At 43.5% G+C, this 21099-nt stretch overlaps 1 protein-coding gene across 1 annotated transcript in view; it reads left to right on the plus strand.

Annotated features, from left to right (window-relative positions):
* LOC310861897 (guanine nucleotide-binding protein G(I)/G(S)/G(T) subunit beta-1-like) overlaps window positions 1-21099 on the plus strand; it is a 48160-nt gene that overhangs the window by 20390 nt on the left and 6671 nt on the right. Inside the window, exons 2-9 of the mRNA XM_083769615.1 lie at window positions 8022-8129; window positions 10683-10721; window positions 11870-11976; window positions 15335-15398; window positions 16195-16354; window positions 17326-17392; window positions 18722-18923; window positions 20538-20754. Of these exons, the coding sequence (XP_083625741.1) occupies window positions 8073-8129; window positions 10683-10721; window positions 11870-11976; window positions 15335-15398; window positions 16195-16354; window positions 17326-17392; window positions 18722-18923; window positions 20538-20754 (913 nt within the window). The 5' untranslated portion in view covers window positions 8022-8072. The remainder of the gene's footprint in view (window positions 1-8021; window positions 8130-10682; window positions 10722-11869; window positions 11977-15334; window positions 15399-16194; window positions 16355-17325; window positions 17393-18721; window positions 18924-20537; window positions 20755-21099) is intronic.

Here is a 21099-nt window from a genome sequence, read left to right on the forward strand (position 1 = left end):
GCTTTTTTGTTATTCTAATCTAAGAGGACTCTGTGTAAACTGTAAAGGATGATATTTGCCGGGTACTGTACATGTAGCATATGTACATTTGCGTAATACGTTTACAGTTTGTCAATAGCTGTCAGGTTACGGTACGCCCAATAGCTCAACACAAATAGTGACTTTTCATCTCCTATGATACCTAGTAGATCCTGAATGGCCATATTGCATCAAGTCCGTTCCATAGTGTCAGTAAAGTACAGCAGTGTGAAGCAGTAGGCCTAATCCGGGAGCAAGAATGACCTCATTTGGTCCACACAGAGTGCGAGTCTGCCTCTGGCTGCAACACGGAGCCGGGCGCAGCCAGCACCTCCTGCTGATCAGCTATGCTGCTGCCATGCGGGCCATCTGACCTGGGCGGGAAAAGAAAAAAGCCCAAACCGTAAAGCCCGGCATGTCTCTCCCCATCCGCCAATTTGTCTAATAATTATAGCATACCTGTCAGCTTCTCCCATGTAACCTACTATGCTGTTGGATTGTGTGGTCTGGATCAGAGCCTTGCTGTACTTATGGCCACCGGCAGATGCAGCAGCGGTGGTGGTGTTTGTAGATACCAATGACAACATTTGGAAGGATGCAGTGTTGCTACTTCCGGTTAGGTGTTTTTTTTTTTGTGGCTTTCGCCTTTTATTTTATATTTTTTTATGGAGGGACAGACAGTAGGCTGACAGGAAATGGGGAGAGAGATGGGGGAGTGACATGCAGTAAAGGCCGTCGGGATCGGGAGTCGAACCCGCGGCATACTGCCAGACTGGATTACCAGCCAAGGTGCCTGGACCACTGAGCCACGGTCCAGGCCAGTTAGGTGTTTTTTGACCATAGATACAGAGCGGTAAAGAGAGAGCAGCAGCGGAAACGCCCTTCTAGAGAAAACGCCCATTCAGAGAGTCGCCGCTGCGTTTCCTAAGGTGGAGGCAGTCAGCTGACACAGTGTAGCGAGCCGACGCACTAGCACACACACACAAGCAGTGGTGGGAAAAAGTACTCAAATGTTTTACTTGTGTAAAAGTATAAATACTGCAACGTAGAAATACCCTGTTACAAGTAAATGGCCAGAATTCAAAATTTACTATATTTCAAGTTATCAAATAGCTTTTGAAAATAGCAGTCACGGCGCATTGTGAGCTTGTAGATCGGCTATTTTCAAATGGCCAAAATGTATATAGGGCTGACGTCACGTGTTTAATGTATGTTTTGTAATAATAATCAAAATCTACAAAGTAACAAAGTAATCTGTCAAATGAATGTAGTGGAGTAAAAAGTACAATATTTGGATCCGAGATGTAATGGCGTAGAAGTAAAAGTATTTGAAATTGGAAATACTCAAGTATAGTACAAATAATTATACCTCAAAATGATACTGAAGTAAATGTACTTGGTTACCTTACCGCAGCACACACAGGCTCCCTCCCCATCCCTGGTGGGCTGCGAGGAGCAGAGCAGAGAGAAGCTAGGCTAAATGCCACTCCCAAGGAGCAGGAGATATGCAGTGCTGCTCGCAAAAGGAACGGCAATAAGGCAAGGAACTGGGAAGGGACGGCGAGGGGTGGGGCAGCTGGTATGGAAGCAGGAGGTCTTTAATTATTAAGACCCCCCTCCCCGCCCCCCCACCCTCTCAAGAGTGAGTGTGTGTGTGTGTGTGTGCAGCATCCTCCTATCATCCCTGTTTGGCTGACCTAAAAAAAATCCATCCCAATCCTGAAAGCGATGGCTTGAATTTGAGTGCGTTCGTTTATTTTTCATCACATTGACTACGGCTAATAGGGCAGCAGTAGGTGAGTGAATAGAGGGGTTCATTTTGCTCATCAGAAGATGATTGCCTGCTTTGCTTCCCTGACCCACCCAGTCGCTGAGCAAGACACTTAACCCCTAGCAGCTCTCCGGATGTTGTCTTATAGCGCCCCAAAATGCACCTAATAGTTAGGAAGGGTAAATGCAGGACAGGACACATTCCATGTATGTACAAATAAACAGTGACAAATACAAATGCCCAGTTGCCCATCCCAACAACTAAAAACGGGACTACATTAGATTGTTGGATGAAAAATCTGGGAATTTGTGGCTAAGTTGGCTAACTATTATATTTTCCTTTATTGCTATAAATAGTGTGTGTGAGGCTGTGCGCTCGTGCCCATATTTCTTTGCTAAAGGCTGTGCAGCATCTGTGCTTCCTGTAAAGTTCACTGCTGCTGGTCGGCTAAACGTTTAGGATTTGACGTCACCGGTGGTTGCCCATAATGTGGTTTAATAACGCCCTCCTCCCTCTCCCTAATTGTTTGTCTTCGTTCTATACGACTCATAATGAGGCTGGCGTGTGCGTCTTGTTTCCCGTTACCTTAAGAAGCCCCCAGAAAGGTGAGTGGGTGGTGCACTTGATCCACTGGGCCCTGTAAAGCTGTGTGGAGCTTAACCACACCTTGCTCCCCTTCACCAAGGGGTTAATTAGTAGCTCCCCTCCCAATCGTCCTCTGCTTGTTCACTCTCATTAGGCTAATCTGCCTCTGTCCTCAAGCTCGCCTCCTGAGCACAGAACCTCCTCCTATATAATATATCTGCCCCGCTATACAGTAGCCTCCCTACCTTAGGTCACATGACAGGGCGGAGCCCCTTGAACCCTAACCTCGCGACACCAGGCTTTCCACCTCGGAGGAAAGCCTGGTCTGTGTTACAAAATTGCAGTGTGAACCTGTCTGGAACGGATCGCTACGTCGTGTTGTAGTCATTGTTTTGTAGTCATCAGGCAGGAAGAATCATCCGGAACTTCCTTTTCCCTCAAACCGGAAGAATAACAATAAAAGCTCTCGTAGCCTTCAGCTTTTATTGAGAAAAATTGGTTTGAGGGGAATACTACAATACAATACTACAACATGACGTAGTGATATCATCCGCTCCCGACTGGATCATGAACCCGAAAAGGAGGCCCAGGCAACTTGAACCCCAAAGTCCATCCAAACCCCTCTGCCTTTTGCTCTGTCTCGCAAACAAGGCTGTCAGACCTCCTGTGACTTATTGTCAAGTCAACACTGCATCCATAATAATGTAATGTAATGTAAGTAATGTGCCAGTGTGTCATTATTATTAGTCCTCCCGCAACTGTAGTAAATCTGATCTCCGTAGTCTGTTAAAACCAATTTCAATCTGACGTCCCTATTTTTCGGGCAAGTCATCCTAGGCGATGGTCAGAAATGGCGAATCTACAGGCTCACGGCACGCCACGACAGGTTTGAGGCTGTATATTGGCTATTTCTGCCCATGCAACACCATCGTATGTCAAAGTGTAAAATAAGCCGTAAGTGGGCAAACGACGGCTAGCTGAACATTTTAAATGTACAGAGGCTCATTAGCCCGCCCTGCTCGGTAGTACCATATAGAAAGAAGAAATGCCTATGAAACACTGTGTGGAGTCAGATTTCACTTCCCTCGCTCCTTGTCACGGCGTTGCGCTGGAGATGTCAGAGCCGATAGGCCTGGCTGGAAAATGTGAAGTCTGCTTCCCTCCTCCTCCTCCTCCTCCTCCAACACTCTAAAAATAGCCGAGTGAGGGAGAAGGCACCATCGTACAGGCGCCGTGTCTGTGGGGCTGCCAGTGGTTTTAAAACGCTACACCACTGACACACAAGAGACCACTCTCTATATCACACCTCTGCCGACATCGCAAAGTCCTCCCCCCCCCCCCCCCCCCCCCAGTCCCCCTTGTAAAAGCAATATCACAAGCATCACCAATAGATAGAATTATCAGTTTGATATTTGGTCATTCATATCCATTGGATATTTTTTCGTACTTTTTCAGCCACGTCTTACCATTTAGTAGTAATTTATAGGGCACAACATTTTATCTTTTTCTAAATATGATATGCTTCACATAGGAGGGGGGGGGGGGGCATTTAGAATCTTATACAGCAGTATTCATTGTTATGGTATTTAATTTGTACAGAGTGGGATTCCCTTCAGATTATGTATTAATGTTTTAAGCCTTTGTTTGTCGTACAACAGTGTTATGCCACTAGCCCACAGCTTGTACATCGGCTGTGTTCACCACAACACAACACCGTCGTACAACGAAGCATAAATCAGGCATTACCGTAACTCCTCCAAGACTTGTGCATCATAAAGCTTCTTTAGCGTATATACAGTATGACACCCACACTCCCTCCTACTCCCGCAAACCCTGGCTGGCCAAGGATTGCCAAGCATATTTCACCAGCAATAATAAGAATACTACATTAATTACAATTATTATATTTGCTTAAAGCTTTTGGGACAGTTCTGAGACGCCAGTGAAAAAGGTTAATCTAGTGCTAGCTGTAGCTATATAGAACAAGACCAGACCAGACTCTCTTTTACAATATGTTGATTTCAGCATTCTGTCCACACTATAATTGCATGCACACCTGGAAATGTTAACACGTCAAAGCCTCTGGCTGCGTCATTGTGCTCTAAAAAGCCAGAAATGGGCACATTTTGGTTTTCATTAGTTTGATTTATTTCAGGAGAGCTTAGGGGAGGCCATCGTGGCCATCAGGTTTGGAGAAGTGAAGGTCGAGGATTTTGAGGATGCAACTAGAGCGCTGTAAGCCTTAAAGGACCACTTCACCATTTTTCAACAATCTTCATATAATAGGTCCTCACTAATAATCATGGTAAAATGGCACAATATTTTCCTACTGAGTCTGTGTCTCATAGGAGGACTGTGGGCAGTTCAGAAACCGTCCACCAGTGACATCATCGATGGGGAATCCAAGCTAATAGAAACTGCAGTCTTTCTAGTCCTGAAAAGTTGCAATGCGAAAATGGAAGCCATCGTTCTCACGAAATATGTAATAAAATATGTAAAAACATAAAAAAAAAGAATCTGCCTAATGATGATGTCCACTGGTGGACGGGTTTCTGAACTGCCCACAGCCCTCCTATGAGAGACGGGCTGAATTTTATCATGATTATTAGTGAGGACCTAATATATGAAGATGGGTTGAAGAGTGGTGAAGTGGTCCTTTAAAAGGACTTAGCCTATTTAAAAAAGATATATGTATATAAATATTTTAGCCCTCATTTCTCTCACATCAGCCACTATGATCTTGTGCTGATGTGTTTCCTTGCAGAAAGACTCATCCCTCTGGCTGTATTTTGGTTTTGTTCCACTGTTTGTTGTTGACATTTCCACTGTTTATGTTGACATTCATCCCTTGGAGGGATGTGTTTTTCTTGTTCTGTGCTCGTTAGTGGAGATGGAGCCTGAAAATCGGGTCCATTACAAACCCGGTTCGGCATTTATCGAGACCCGAGTAACGATAAGCTTTTGGCTTGTCGAGCCTGTTATCGGGTATAGCCGCAGCAGCTGACGTCATGGGCTGCTCGCTATATAATAAGGGGCAGGCGAGTAACGTGGATTAAATGATTGGCGTTTTTGTGAACGTGTGAACGTTTTTGCCGACGTGTTAATGGACAATTTAAAACAAAGGCTTACATGCTGTAGTTTGCTCCTAACATAAATGTGCATGCACATGGGCTGCCAAAGTAGGCTATCTTTTATTGTTTTTATTGTTGTTTTCATCCCCGAAGTTAAACTGGGCAAGCTCTAAACTGACTGGGCCACGGTGGTAAGGGGGGCGAGACACGACGGATGATTGCGCCTTGAAGTATGGTGGAACGGGTGAAAAAGTTGGGTTACATTCACCCAAATGCGATATATAATCCAATACATCAAATCCCATACGTTTGGGAAATTCAAAACTCCCTCCCTCCCATAGTTATAATTAATAATCCAATGTGCGACTTAAGTTCTTAGTCTATCGTTGCCGAAAAGGCAGATCTACAAGCTCACAACGCGGTGCAACCAGACGCAGTGTGAGCTTGTAGATTGGCTATTTTTGGTGCGTGACACCGTCGTACGATGACGTATATATTACGCTTTTAAAGTGACAGTACACAATTAACAGTTCCCTATGTCTGTTAGAAAAGTACTGTATTTCAAGGCCCTAGTAAAATGTAGTGCAAGGGATGTTTTGGTTGGTTAAAATAAAGAGTGTGTGTGTGTGTGTGTGTGTGTGTGTGTGTGTGTGTGTGTGTGTGTGTGTGTGTGTGTGTGTGTGTGTGTGTGTGTGTGTGTGTGTGTGTGTGTGTGTGTGTGTGTCTCACACGCACGCACACACACGTCATGGCTGGCATACAAACTCACAAATGGCCAATAAAAATAAGGTTCTGTTCAGAATGTATTGTCTCCCAGCTTTCCAAAAAAGAATGGCAAAATGCTCGATAGTGGGCTCGATAAGGACCCGGCTGATCGATAAGGTGACCGTTATCAATAAAAAATAACGCGCTCCATCCCTACTCGTTAGTGCTCTCTCTAATCAATTAAAGCATCAAGGACAACTACCCGAGTGTGTTTGTACACACACAGTCTTGCCTAGTATCCCTTTAAATCCATTAAGGCAAGCTTCTTCATTTTACCTCTGGGGGAGAAAGAAAACATGCATGTTTTGTAAATGCAAGACATGCATTATTTTCCCCCCGTTGTGTTTCCATTAACGTTCCGGAAGCTGTTTACCTGCCATGCAGCATAGCTTTTGTTTCAAAGGCCACCATGGTCCGTTTAGAGTGGCTGTGACAGGGCTCATTAATGCGAAGATGGAGAATTAGCCTGCAATATTACCACGGGACAGTTTTATCAACAAGATTAGAGGTTTAAGTCGCGTAGCTTAGATGCAGACCCATTTAACTCTGCTGGCCAATCGGGTGGCAGATGAGACCATCAGATGCTTCAAGGACAAGGTCTCGGTTCAGTAGGTGTGGACACTTTCCACGGAACAGGACAGGATACCCAGTAGGTGTGTGTGTGTGGACACTCCCCAAGCCACAGGACAGGATACCCTTATCGAACATTTAGGAGGAAGAGGGAGGTAAGGGCTAGATCATGTTTGTACACATGACGGTAACCGTGCGTTTGACAGGGAGGGTCTGTATTTAAGATGGATGTTGTACGAGCAGTCGAGCACTTAGTCAATTTGTGGGGTTCTTTGTAGTTTAAATGAGACAATTGAGGGGTTCTTTGTAGTTGAATGAGACGATAGAAAGGACCATGATCTAGTCCATTTGTAATAGAAACTACTACTAAAAGAAATATTGTCATTTAAATAATCTTCAGTCATTTAAAATAATTTAATTCTATTTTGTTGATAAAACTAGAAAGACCTGAGGATGGGCCGTAGTAATGTACATGCATATTGTAATATTTACTTGCTTGTGATGCAGTCCTCATTATTTTGTACTACTACTTAGTTGGACTTGGAATAGTGGATTGATGCCGTGTCCAGCATCCAATAGATTGATGGCATGTTCGGCATCCGGTTGGATTGTCGTATTCGCAGGCGGTTTGTTTACCTTCGGGCCATCCTTAACAACAACGGACATTCTTCCAAGCCAGGAAGCGACCCGCTCTCATGGTGTTGCCACACATTTCCCCCCAAGCTACACTTTAGTATTTTGTTTTCCATTTTGTCGCCTTTTGAGAGTGAGAGTGTCGGGGCTAAGCACGTCGACCAGAGGATTGGGGTCAGCTGGGTGGCCACTGCTTTCAGGATCATCAGCAGGTTTTGTCTTAACCGGATTTGTCTTGGAGGAGCTGAATCAACTGTGTCCCAGGATTACAGGGATGACATTGGTGGAGGAGAATTTAGAGGCCTGTGACCAAAGGGCCAGAGAGCTGAGAACTTTCACTTGAGCGCCTTGGACAACAAAAAACCGCTGGTCGAACTACGTGTGGGTTCCGCTCGCACAAAGAAGCCCTAGTCGACCTCTTCGACAGTATGTTTCATGCGAGGCTTGTTTTGTTTTTTTTGCAACCTGTCAAGGAATGGCTCAGCAGTGTTTTGAATGATGTTTTTACCTGGGTTCGTAGGCCACTTGCCTGTGTACTGTACCGATAGATTTGAGATAAGTCGTGTGTGAGCTCATCCTTCTTCTCTCCTTCTTCTCTCCTCCCCCAGATCAGTAAAGAGTCAAGGCGGCGGAGCGAGACACACCATTAGCAAAGGAAAATGAGTGAACTTGATGCGCTAAAAAAAGAGGCCGAGTCACTCAAGACCCAGATCAAAGTAAGTCATCTTTTCTTTTGTTCATGCTTGTTTTTACAAATATAAATGCACATGGCACGACTAAGTTGTAGACAGTAAATATGTATTTAAGTCAGTTGTGCAAAGAACGGTTGAGTTCTAAGCTTGCATAAATTTATTTAGTTATTAAAGGGTTCAAGAGTAGTAATACAACATCTACGCATGATGCCCACAAATTAAGCAAATTGTTTTTGCATTACAAGTAAAACTATTTTTGGTTTCCGACATTTAGCTTTTTAATATTTCAAAACATTTACAAAAAAAGCATGAATTCATGAATCGAAAAACAAATATTTAAGAAGTAGTGAAAATAGTCGATCTACAAGCTCGCGGCGTGTTGTGAGCTCGTAGATCTGCAATTTTCACTAGTTTGGCTCCCGTGGAGGCATCACAGTTCTCTTTTGGGTCACAGGCAAAAAAAGTTTGGGAAGCACTGCTATACACTGTCTGTGAGGACGTTAGTACTAACCTACTGATCAACAGCTTGGCTATGCTGTGAGAAAGTTATTAAATGGTAAATGGTGCATTTATATAGCGCCTCTATCCAAGGCGCTTTACATAGATTGTGCATTACATTCACCCATTCACACACACATTCATACACCGATTGCGGCAGAAGCCATGCAAGGTACCAACCAGCACATCGGGAGCAATTTGGGGTTCAGTGTCTTGCCCAAGGACACTTTGACATGTAGACAGGAGGATTACTAACCTGCTGATCAACAACTTGGCTATGCTGTGAGAAAGTTATTACTAACCTGCTGATCAACAACTTGGCTATGCTGTGAGAAAGTTATTACTAACCTGCTGATCAACAACTTCGACATAACTCTGCGAAACACTGACCGTGTGTGTGTGTGTGTGTGTGTGTGTGTGTGTGTGTGTGTGTGTGTGTGTGTGTGTGTGTGTGTGTGTGTGTGTGTGTGTGTGTGTGTGTGTGTGTGTGTGGCAGTAAGGCGTCTTGTTACATATGTCACGGAGCATTACTCATTTATTGCCTCGGCTGTGTTGAATTCGCTTAGATTTCATTCAGATCAGCATTTCTTTGTATGCCGAATGCCGATTTCAAAAGTAAATATACATCTTAAAACCCGTTTAGATAGTACATACTGCCACGGGGCGCGGCAGACAAAGCATTTCTGGGTTAAACGGATACAATGTATCACTATAAGCAAAGGAAGCAGCAAAGCAGCAGTGTTCACATCTCCAGCCTAGCAAGTGCTTGGGAGATGAGGCTTTGTGTCGGGTCAGATGAGCTCCTGTGTCTTGTTGGGTGATAACTGAAGCTAGCAGAGTGTTCATGTTAATTGGTGTTGTATCTAAAAGGTCTTTGAAAGACAAAAATGTGGCTGCGGTGCACAGTCACTCTTTGTTTGTCTTTCAAACACTATACATTTCGGATTATTCTGCTGTGGACCAGCACCACTACAAGGATTGGTGTGCATAGCATCCTTTTGCACAGAATTGATGTTGTATGTAATATAGAAAACTGATGGAGGCCACATGCAGTCTGAGATCTCCATCGGAGCCACACTTTTCCCATGTGAATCCCGAGATCCACATTATTTTAGACTCTCCAGAAAAACGTGGGCAAAAATCACATCTCTATAGTCGTATGATCAACACGGAACTGTCGTATTCCATCCTGATTGGCTAAGATTGGCATCAAAATTTTGCAGGCGTGGCTCGTTTTGAACAACGTGCCACAAATCATGAACGCAGCGTCCAATTGCCCTGAAACACATTCGCACTAGGCCGATGAAGAAATGCTACCCTTTCCACATTGTCCAGGAGGCGTTTTTAGTTTTTTCAAATGTTAGACGGCACTGCTAAATTGACTTGGCATTGTGATGTTCACAGCTTAGTCACCATCACAGGCCACTTAGTGACCTCTTGATCTGATGTCGATTAGTTGCTAATATCCACATCTAAAGGTGCACAGTAAACAAGTGTACAAAAAGTCCATTTGGTTACTCTCAATTATAAACAGATGAATACCACTGAGGCTTTTACTGTGTACGGTACATGTATAAGGGACTTGTGAACTCATAATTACACCTGTCAATTATTTTATCGCAATTAAGAATTCGTTTTGAGGTCCGGAAAAAAAGTGACGTCCTCGAGAGGTAGCGTCGGTGGCACAGGGCTGATAATTGTCATCAGTGATTAAAATGTGTTCCCTGCTGGATGTGGAACTAGGCTGACTCCGATGGGATGAGAAACCCAGTACATGCTAGATGTTGCATGGTGCCAGCCCGGTCCAAACTGACATTTTATTTGAGGATTCATTGTCATAAAAAACAATTACATTAATTATATTAATTAAATTGTGTTTTTGGCATTGAACAATTATCATTATTTTTGAAAATGTACGACACTGACATGTTTTGAACATAAACGATTATGTTAAATATTTGCAACTATCCCAAATAATTGTGACTAGGCGATTTTGTAATAATTGCCTAGCTATGATGACCCCTGTGCTGAGGTGGTTTTCACACAGATTATGATGTGTTTGTGTCACTGTGTTTTCAGGATGCCAGAAAATCCATGAATGATGCGACCCTCACTGGGGTAAGATGCATTTTCTTTTTTTTTATGGCTTTCGCCTTTATTTTATATATATTTTTTATCGAGGGATAGACAGTAGGCTGACAGGAAATGGGGAGGGTGACATGCAGTAAAGGCCGTCGGTATCGGGAGTCGAACCCGCGGCACACTGCCAGACTGGATTACCAGCCAAGGTGCCTGGACCGCTGACCCACGGCCCAGGCCGATTAAATACATTTTGACAGTACGAACAGGTCACATCAGGTCACAATACCATTTTACCATCATCTAAATTCAAGTTTTTCTTTTTTTTTACTTTATAAATTAGAGATTCAGTGTATTTTAATTATCAAAAGATGCTGTAGCCTCCAAGCATAGCTTTACGATACTCTGTCTGTCCAAGTGGGGACCAAAAAATCCCCACAAAAAATATTTAGACCTGTCAAAGGTTACAAGTAGAGAAAGACTGAGGTTGAAGTTAGGATTGAGTATTAAGGAAAGGGGTTAGGATAAATTAAAAAATATATACAAATTACATAAAATATTAAAAAAATGCTTTTTTAGGTCCTCGCAAGGATTAAAAAAAGGTTTCTGTGGGTGACTTTTAAGGGGCCGATTCATACTCCTATTTTACTGCTAGTGACGAAAGAGCCGACTTTAGGACGTTACCCGCCCCCCCCCAAACCTCAAATGATGTCACATTGTAGGCTCTACAGAGCCGAACCGACTTTGATTCGGCTCTAATATAGGAGTATGAATCGCGCCTTACACTGAAAAACTACTTGACTTGACATACTGTAATGTAGCCACAGTAAGTCAAGGCCACTGGGACAGGAGGTCTGACTACACTAGGTCTATGACTACACTAGGTATGAGGTCTGACTACAATAGGTATGAGGTCTGACTACAATAGGTATGAGGTCTGACTACAATAGGTATGAGGTCTGACTACAATAGGTATGAGGTCTGACTACAATAGGTATGAGGTCTGACTACAATAGGTATGAGGTCTGACTACAATAGGTATGAGGTCTGACTACAATAGGTATGAGGTCTGACTACAATAGGTATGAGGTCTGATTACACTAGGTATGAGGTCTGACTACACTAGGTCTATGGTCTTAATTGTTGCCTCAAAGTAATTTTGTCTGTCTCTCCATGTATCCTTCCAGATCGCATCTAGTGTCGAACCTGTTGGCCGAATTCAGATGAAAACTAGACGGACGCTGAGGGGGCATCTGGCTAAAATCTATGCCATGCACTGGAACATTGACTCAAGGTAATTTCATTCAGGCACAATCTGTCCATTAACTGAATAATAATACCAGCTCTCCTGCCCAAACTACCGGGAAATGGCTTTAAAAAGCAGTGTAAATCATATTTAAATTGTTGGTGGCAAATGTGTCCAGTGTAGTGCCCTCTGTGTGTCTATGCATTGTGTTTTAAGGGCTGGGCTGTGCATGCATGTCATGAGAAATTACTCAAATCATGGGAGAGTGTTTTGTTTTTTCTTCCTTGAGAACTGTCCCAATTGTCTTGCACACCGCCTCACCGTGGCAACCAGCAAACTAATTACTCTAGGCGCAGGTGTGCTGCTGTCCACAGAGAACATGTTGGCACAAAGCAGTCCCCTGGCAAACTGCTTTGACACCTCAGTGTGCGGCAGTCTCTCTCATTTTACCACTGAGCTCACCATGATGCAATGCTTAGACCTAGATAACTTAATTTCTCCCCCCCTTGTAGTGTTTGCGATTTCTGTGTCTCTGAAGGGACCCATAACCATGTAAACCCTCGATAGAGGGCATGCGCGCGACATCATCGTCATACCCGGAATATACGCGGGAACGCCTACTGAGTGGCAAAGAAAACCTACTTTCTGGCCTTGACAGCCCATACATCCAAACAGAAAAGTCCTATCTGATTGCATTCAACGACATTCTCAGGGCGGGAACCCCTTTTGGTGTTTTAAGCATTATGTTATGCTTTAGCTGTTGAAATATAGCAGATCTACAAGCTCATAGTGCGGCACCGAGTGCTGTGCTACGAGCTTGTAGATCTGCTATTTTTGGAAAATCATGAGAATGAGGCGCAAATCTTTGTTTATATATCCTTTCAGAGTGAGCACCACTGACATAGGATCTTCAGAATATTGTCAGGATTTAGAAGTCATTTATTAGATTCGTCCTCAGGTCTCAATGGGTTAAACGTTAAACTCACTTTGCCACTCGATTTGACACTCACTTTATGCATGCGCATATCCTCTATACTTGACCTGAGTTGACTTTATACTTTGTTCTGTTTTTGAGCGGCGCACACCTCTCCAATGACTGGCTGCGTGTGTCCCTATGCATGTCTGTTTGGAGTATCAACAGCTGCAATATCGCTGGGTGACCTACCTTCAAGTGGCACTGTTGAGCTTCACACTGTGCACTATATAGCTATTACAATCGTACTGTATAAAACCGTACAGAGAGAACAGTACACAGTACAGAATACCGTACGGTACAGTACAGACTATATAGTACAGTACAGTAACTATGCCAATACAAGTATAGTTGCACTGCTCAGAGGTTTTTTTTTTCCTCCTACAGACCTACACCAAACGCCTTTGCCAAAAAAGAAAGCCGATCTACAAGCTCACAACGCGTCTATTTTTGCCAAATGTGAGATGATGATGATGAGAGATGCTAGAGTTCATCTTTAGGTCTTTATTGATCCACCTGCCGTGGTGCAGCCAGCCACTCAGAATGCAGGGCAGAAAGAACAGTGATGTATCGGCCCCCTATGTCCTCACTACTATTTTTAGTACCCTAGTGACTCGCCTTGAATTTGCATAGATTAAACCTATCCTACTGGCAAAAGATAGCCATCACATAGCTGTCTGACCAATGCTGATACCATTAACTACCACCTACTGTACTCGATGGACTTTAACATGCATCAACAGTTGACCTCTTTCTTTTTTCTTTAATAAAATGCTAGGGGTTTCCTGTGTAGACGCTAGCTTAGCTCAAAGCTAAAGACTAAAACCTGACCTTATAAGCGTTTAAAGCTGCTAACATACTTCATATTGGCAGATAATGTTTGTTTTTACTCCCTTAAATCTTTGTTCACAAGTCTTTTAGTAACTTTGAAAGTGTCAAAGACTATATTCAGCGGTTCTAAGAAATATTTTTCCAATCAGTAAATGTAGCCCCATCGCTGTGCTAATCTAGCAAGGTGAGAGCTAATTAATTCTTCTTCAACGATATTGGAGTGTGTTTGGAAAGTCAGATAATGCGTTGCAATCTCCGCTAAGCATCTTACTCGGGCAGAAAAAGAGTGGAGCGTGACAGTGGTTCAAGGGAAAACTTTGGCAAACAAATCCCTTTTTTCCCGGGGTCAACTGATGGGGCTCGAATTTAGGACAAAGGTCAGGCCCATTGCAGCAAAATCACTAAATCAGTTGATTGTTGTTTTTTTTTTACCCATATGCCACATTGTAACAAATTGTCTTTTTCTAAACGCGATGAGTGACAGTTGTCCTCTTAGGAGTAGGACTACTGGTGCTCACCAGACTGCTCCTCTCACCATCATTGGCCTGTCGAGCATTTCCAGAGCCTTTAACTTCGGACTGAGCTCCTGCACAACGGCTGTGATGCATTTGCTCTCTCATCACAAAATCTAAAGGCATATTATATTTCCTGTTCCTAACTTGACTGCATCCCATGGGGTGGCCTTTGAAAATGGCACGAAGCACAAACTGGAATGACCAATTTGCAGAATGTCTCGCCGTTTTCAGCACAGCACTGCTCCTTTTTTTTAGATGCGAATTGTGCCTTTTTGTCCCAGGCTTTAATTCTCTGGTGTGGCGCGGTGCAGCGAGTGTGCTGTGCTCCGTCTTGGTAGTTAAGATGTGCATGCCTCCCAATAGGCTCTCCGATGGGAGCCACCACACCCCATGTGTGCTGTTCTCCTGTTCCTCCTGCTCCTCTGTATGTTGGGGGACCCGTCCGTCGCTGTGGTTACTCCCGTTTGATTCGCCCAGGCAGCCACACTGACTGACGGGCACCTGGGAGCTCTCTATAAAATGCAACAATAACATGGTGCAACTGAGGCCTGCATCTGTACCAAAAACTGTCCTCGCTGTCGTCACGACATTTCTTCCAGTTAAATTTACACTGGACTCAACACTAGTGGGTACTGTCGGTGGTCTACTCGGGTGTTTTGGTGGTGCTGCACTTTGGACCTGGCATCCCTATTTTGGGCATGTCATTTTTGGCAAAACATTTTCAATTCATTTCTAAAATCTACAACACAACGCCTTGTGAACTTGTAGATTGGCTATTTTTTAAATGGCACTTCAGTGGTTAATCAGTTTAACTAACACTAAGATATTTAATAAGCAACACTCCTTTTAATAGTATATTCTGTCTATTACAGTAGACAGGGCGAGTTAAGTAAAGAAATGCACCTGTGCACCTCTGTAAATGCATATCATAAACCTATGTGTGGGCAGGTAGATGCCTGGCGAACATTGACGTGGCAGCTCTTGAGGATACAGGGTTGTGCTTGTGCGTCATTTTGGACTGATGGTGGGATAGGCGGCTGTTTGAAGGAAAACTTTAATCGTTGTTGTTGTTTTTTGTCTCATTCAGGCTTATGGTTAGTGCCTCCCAGGATGGCAAACTCATTATTTGGGACACCTACACCACAAACAAGGTAGGAACGGCTATCATTCTGAAAGTGTGAAAGGGGGGAGGTGGGTTAACCCATTCAGGGTGGGAACGCATCTGTCGCTTTAGCTTTTAACCATTGTTTTAAACTTTAGCTGTTGAAGCGCATAGCACTTGTAGATGTGAAAATCGTGAAAATGTGGCGCAAATCATTGAATATATGCTTTCAACAGCAAACATTTTTTAACTCTTATCTTTGCTTCTCGGGGGGGCCTGGAATAACATATTTTCAGATTATTAGATAATTGTTGTGGTCATTGATTGTTGTAGATCAGCCATTTTCAGAATGCAACAAAGTATAAAATGGGCCATTACGACACCATTAACCCTCTTATGGCCACCCTAATTAACAGTGGATTGTGCCTTCTACCTGCACTATTCATATGTTTAATTCATAATTTTAATGCCAATAGAAAAAGCTGTGACATACACACTATATCTCATTCTAACGAGGTAATCCTATAGTATTAGACACTGAGTCCTGATGGTGGCGGTAACTTCACCATTATGCCGATTTTGACCGAATAGAGGGAATCTGGTGAGGTAATTTCCGGTCAGCTGATCACAACATCCGCTAGTTTTCTGCACTGTGTTACACAGTCAGATGTCCGGGATGCTAAGCTATCGTCGTTTATTAACTAAGTCAAAGTAAGCTCTAATCAAGCCCCAAATATTGCATTTTACGCAGCGATGCACATAAATACCGCTGTCAAAAACACACACTAGTTGAATTGAAGGATTTAGGATTTGTACCATATTTAAATAATATTCCATTCCTCCAGATGCATGCCATCCCCCTCAAATCATCCTGGGTAATGACGTGCGCCTACTCACCCTCCGGCAACTTCGTGGCTTGCGGAGGGCTGGACAACCTCTGCTCCATCTACAACCTGAAGACGGCGGGCAGCGTGCGTGTCACCCGCGAGTTGGAGGGACATGGAGGTGAGCGGGGCGGGCCCAGCTAAGATGTACCAAGATGTGCTTTTGTAGTCTGAAAACTCACCTCTTCAGACTCTCATCTTAACCCGTAGCACTTGGCTGTAGCTGCGTAGCAGTCTTGCACTAGCCTCGACGACCTTACAGGCGTGTATGCAAAGACTAAACTTATGCAATTTAGATAGCATTTTATGTAGACATATAACTATAATGTATACTCATAGCTTCACTGTACAGATAATCTACTGTTATTAGACAGATATTAGGTTCTTATTTCTATGTACCTGATGTATTACATTGTGTTGTTCTACTAAATTGGAAATTGTACCCTAACAGGGAAGAGTTATTCTGTCTGCATATAGCCCCTTTGAGTAGCCTAGTCTTGCGATGCCAGACTGTTGCCTCTCGCAATTTCAAAATGCTCCCGTCATACAGTCTGGAGCAATGGAAAAGCTATCATGAGTAAAATATAAAGCGGAAGTGGAGCCTCCTCCCCACTTCCGTTTCGTCTTTACAGTCACGCACATTTATCAGAATATAAATTCTGCTTAGCAGAAAAGGAAATAAAACAAATAAATGTAAAGATATTTTAAAATATATTTTCATGAACGGAAATGACAGCTTCCTTACTTGGATTTCGGGAGGTGTAGTTCCAGCCTCTATATAGCATTCGGAGATTGTGGAATAGTTGTCTGGCTACGCGAAACTACCCATTGACCCATTTTGGGTTAGCATCATGTCATGCTTTAGCTATTGAAATATAGCAGATCTACAAGCTCATAGTGCGCCACCAAGTGGCGCGCTACGAGCTTGTAGGTCTGCTATTTTAGAAAAATCGAAGAGCGACTGACATAGAAGACATTTTTAGAATCTGATCTCAGGTCAGAATAAAACTGTCAGGATGTAGAAGACATTTTTAGAATATGATCTCAGGTCAGAATGGGTTAAGTGACCTGTCTTCAACTCATTACCATCAGGTTACCTGTCCTGCTGTCGCTTTCTTGATGACCAAAAAATTCTCACTAGCTCTGGAGACACCAGCTGGTGAGTAGAAAGCACTGCACCCACACTGCTGAGGGATGCTGCTGCTGGCACTTCACATTTCTACCTTTTTTGTTTGTGTGTGAATTCCTACAGTTTGTTCCCAAAGAAATACAAAATAATAATTTAGGACACATTTGAATGCAACCTGTAGCAATTAGTGGTTATCGTATTAGTCAGAAACCACCCATTATAAAGATGGAATCCATATTAAACTTTATTGAGCGTAGCCAAAAATGCACTTATCTGTTATGGCTTTTCTCAAAGAGAAAAGCATTCCTTCTGTTGTATTTTGTACAGTAACCACAGCGACCAAGAAGAGCCATTTTCTTGTAGTTAGTCTTCCTTTCATTTTCTTTTTTTGACAATCACAATCACAATCACATTGTAAGCAATACATCTGCTGGTTGTACAATGATGCAGTGTGTTGGCACAATTGCAATTACTAAGAATACCGTAACATTCAGTTGAAAAATAAACCAATCCAAGTAATATTCTACAACAAAATTACAATACCCATTACATTAACCTACAAAACAAAGTAAACATAATCACTCAGATAACCAGTCAGAAACTGTGAGCCTGCAGTCTCTTGGTGCCACACATACGTACATTACTACATTGTAATGCAGTGGTTTTCAACCCTTTTCATATCAAGGCCCATTATTTATTTGGCATTCGAGCCACGGAGCACCATTTGATGACATTTAAAATTAAACCAAATGGACCCATGCCGGTCCATTTGGCTTCATATTGCACTCTCAAGAGCTAAAGATCTACAAGGCTCCATTTGGTTACCAACTCCATCATTTAGTTAAAGAACTACATTTCTTTACTTATGTAAAAGTATCAATACTGCAATATAGAAATAAGTAAAAGTCCGTAATTCAAAACAAAAGGTATTCATCAAAATACCCTTCAAGTACCAAAAGTACTCATTATGCAGAATGTCCCATTTCGACATTTATTTCAAATGGCAGATCTACAAGATCACAATGCGTTGCATAGCGACACATTGTGAGCTTGTAGATCGGCTATTTTCAAATGGCCGAAATGTGGGTTAAAGTGGTTAATGTATGTTTTGTCAAAATAATGAAAATCTACAAGGTAACTAGTACATTTTCAAATAAACCTAGTGCAGTAAAAGTACAACATTTGCCTCTGAGATGTAGTGGAGGTACTGTAGTAGTAAAAGTACAGGAAGTAAATACCGGTACGCAAATGAAATACAAATGGCTCAAAATTGTACACATAGGGATGACCCCCTGGTAACATCTGTTAGTTACTACCATTCAACCATATCACCCCCCCCCCCCCCCCCCCCCGCTGCAGTGCTATGTGGGACATTGAGACCGGCCTTCAGGTGACCACATTTGCCGGCCACATGGGTGACTGCATGAGCCTGGCCATAGGGACCGACAACAATAGCTTTGTGTCGGCATCGTGCGACATGAGCTGCAAGCTGTGGGACGCCAGAGAAGGAGCTTGCAAACAGACCTTCAACGGCCACGAGTCGGACATCAACGCCATTGGAGTAAGTCTCCTTTACACCTTTTTGTCACTAGCATCCACTCGCCATGTGTATAGACCCGTACATACCGTATTACAATGTCATTCACAGCACAAGTTTCTTGACAAAGAAACTTGTGCTGGTTGTGCCCCCCACCTCTCTCTCTCTCTCCCTCATTAGCAGGCAACAGTGCAGCACTATCCCTCTCTCTGTTTCTGGCACAACAGTGCCCCTACTGGTACTCAGTCATATACTGGTGCTCATTAACCAACCCATAGGTACATAGGTGAACACGGACATTGCTGTTCCTTGGAGTGGTTGCACCATTCAAAAACATTTGTAAAGACAAATACAAAAATCTTTGGCCACAAGCCCACAATACAATGGTCTTAAACTTAAGCACTTAATTTCTGTGAGTTTTCAAATACTCTGAAATGACCCCACACAAATCACTCTGAAATCACCATTGCATGGGTGTCAACTTGTCAAGCTTGCCCAGATGCCCTTGTCCACAGCCTGCCACCAGAGGGCCACTTTGGTCCGAAATATGTGCAGGTTCTCCATGCTTGTAAGCATATTCTTATTTTTTGAGTGGTGAAACCACGCCAAGGAACAGCAATGTCCATGTTGTTCACCTATGTGTCGTTAATGAGCACGAGTATGACTATTAGTACCAGTAGGGGCGCTGTTGTGGCGCTGTTGTGCCAGAAACAGAGAGAGATATAGTGCTGTACTGTTGCCTGCTAATGAGAGAGAGAGAGAGAGAGAGAGAGAGAGGAGGGGAGGGGGGGGGCGGAGAGGGGAGTTGCACCACTAAGTTCACACGGGTGTGATTTTGTCACTTTGTCATGAGCTCTGTGATTTTTTTTAAATTCCAAGTCTTTTACATAAACCTCGGTCACGGTGTTACTGCAGTGCGTATCAAGTCACTTGCCTGCTTCGCTGTGTCTTTCTCCTTTGTAACTTTCAAACTCACGAAAAAGTATTTGTCCTTTGTAGCGAGTTGATCATGGTTGGTTTCAAGGGACGCTGCTTCAGCTTACTGGGAACCATAGCACTGTTTGCAAGCTTGTCTCCACAAACGATGCACAGTGGAATCGGATTAGATGTATCCCCAGTAAACGTGAAGCCAAATTTCATGTAGGCTACTCCTCACGTTACAGTCTTGCAGTGGCTTTCTTTGTAGGTGCCGCGTTGCTAGTCGTGGTTGTTGTTGTTGTAACCCCCCCCCCAGGCGCGGGGCTGACGCTGGCGGTGCGTCAGCCATACATTAGCAATGCATTAACATTTCTATGGCCGAGGGTCGTTATACTGAATGGGCGTTGGGCAGTAACAACAACGACGCAACACTGGACAGGGGAGTCGGGGTTATTTTTTATATATAATAGGTAGTTAAACAACTTGTCAACTAGTAAAAATCACTAGAAGTGAAAGCCCTAGTCATTAGGGCTTTCACTTCTAGTGATTTTTACTAGGGCCTAGTGTGTGTCTAAAACTCTCATACACTACTAGGCTATCAGCCGTTCTGTGCACACATGCGCGCCCGCTCATAACGCCATTAAAATGCTGTACCACCGGAAAAAATATCACCATTACACCTCTGATCCGGATTAAATTCTCCCAACCTCTCTTCTCCAGATGTTCCCCAACGGCAACGCTTTTTGCTCAGGCTCGGACGACGCCACCTGCCGGCTGTGGGACCTGCGTGCCGACCAGGAAATGATGGTCTATTCTGATAGCGCCATCGTCGCCGGCCTCACCTCGATCTCGTTCTCCAAGAGCGGCCGCCTGCTGTTGGCCGGCTACGACGACTTCAACGCCAATATCTGGGATGTCCTCAAGGGCGAACGTGCAGGTGAGCCACACGGTCGAAGGGGGATGGTGGACACGTTTTCAGAACACTCTTCATCGTAGGACTTGGCTTACATCTGGTAATTGTGTTTCAAGCCCACGGGCCCCATGAACTGTGGAGTCATGGAGGTTTTGTGAGGACCAGGGGAATTTAATGAAGGTTTAGTGAGTACCAGGGGAATTTAATGAAGGTTTAGTTGGGGACCAGGGGAATTTAGTGAAGGTTTAGTGAGGACCAGAGAGTGAAGTGTGGTGTGGAGCACCGAGAAGCACTTGGTTAAGCTTGGTCATGTAAAATATTTATGGAGCTGTACAAATAGATCTAGAAGTGGAAGTAATATTTGAACAA

Source organism: Protomyctophum parallelum (assembly GCF_964188405.1).
Source record: "Protomyctophum parallelum genome assembly, chromosome: 7".
NCBI lineage: Eukaryota > Metazoa > Chordata > Actinopteri > Myctophiformes > Myctophidae > Protomyctophum > Protomyctophum parallelum.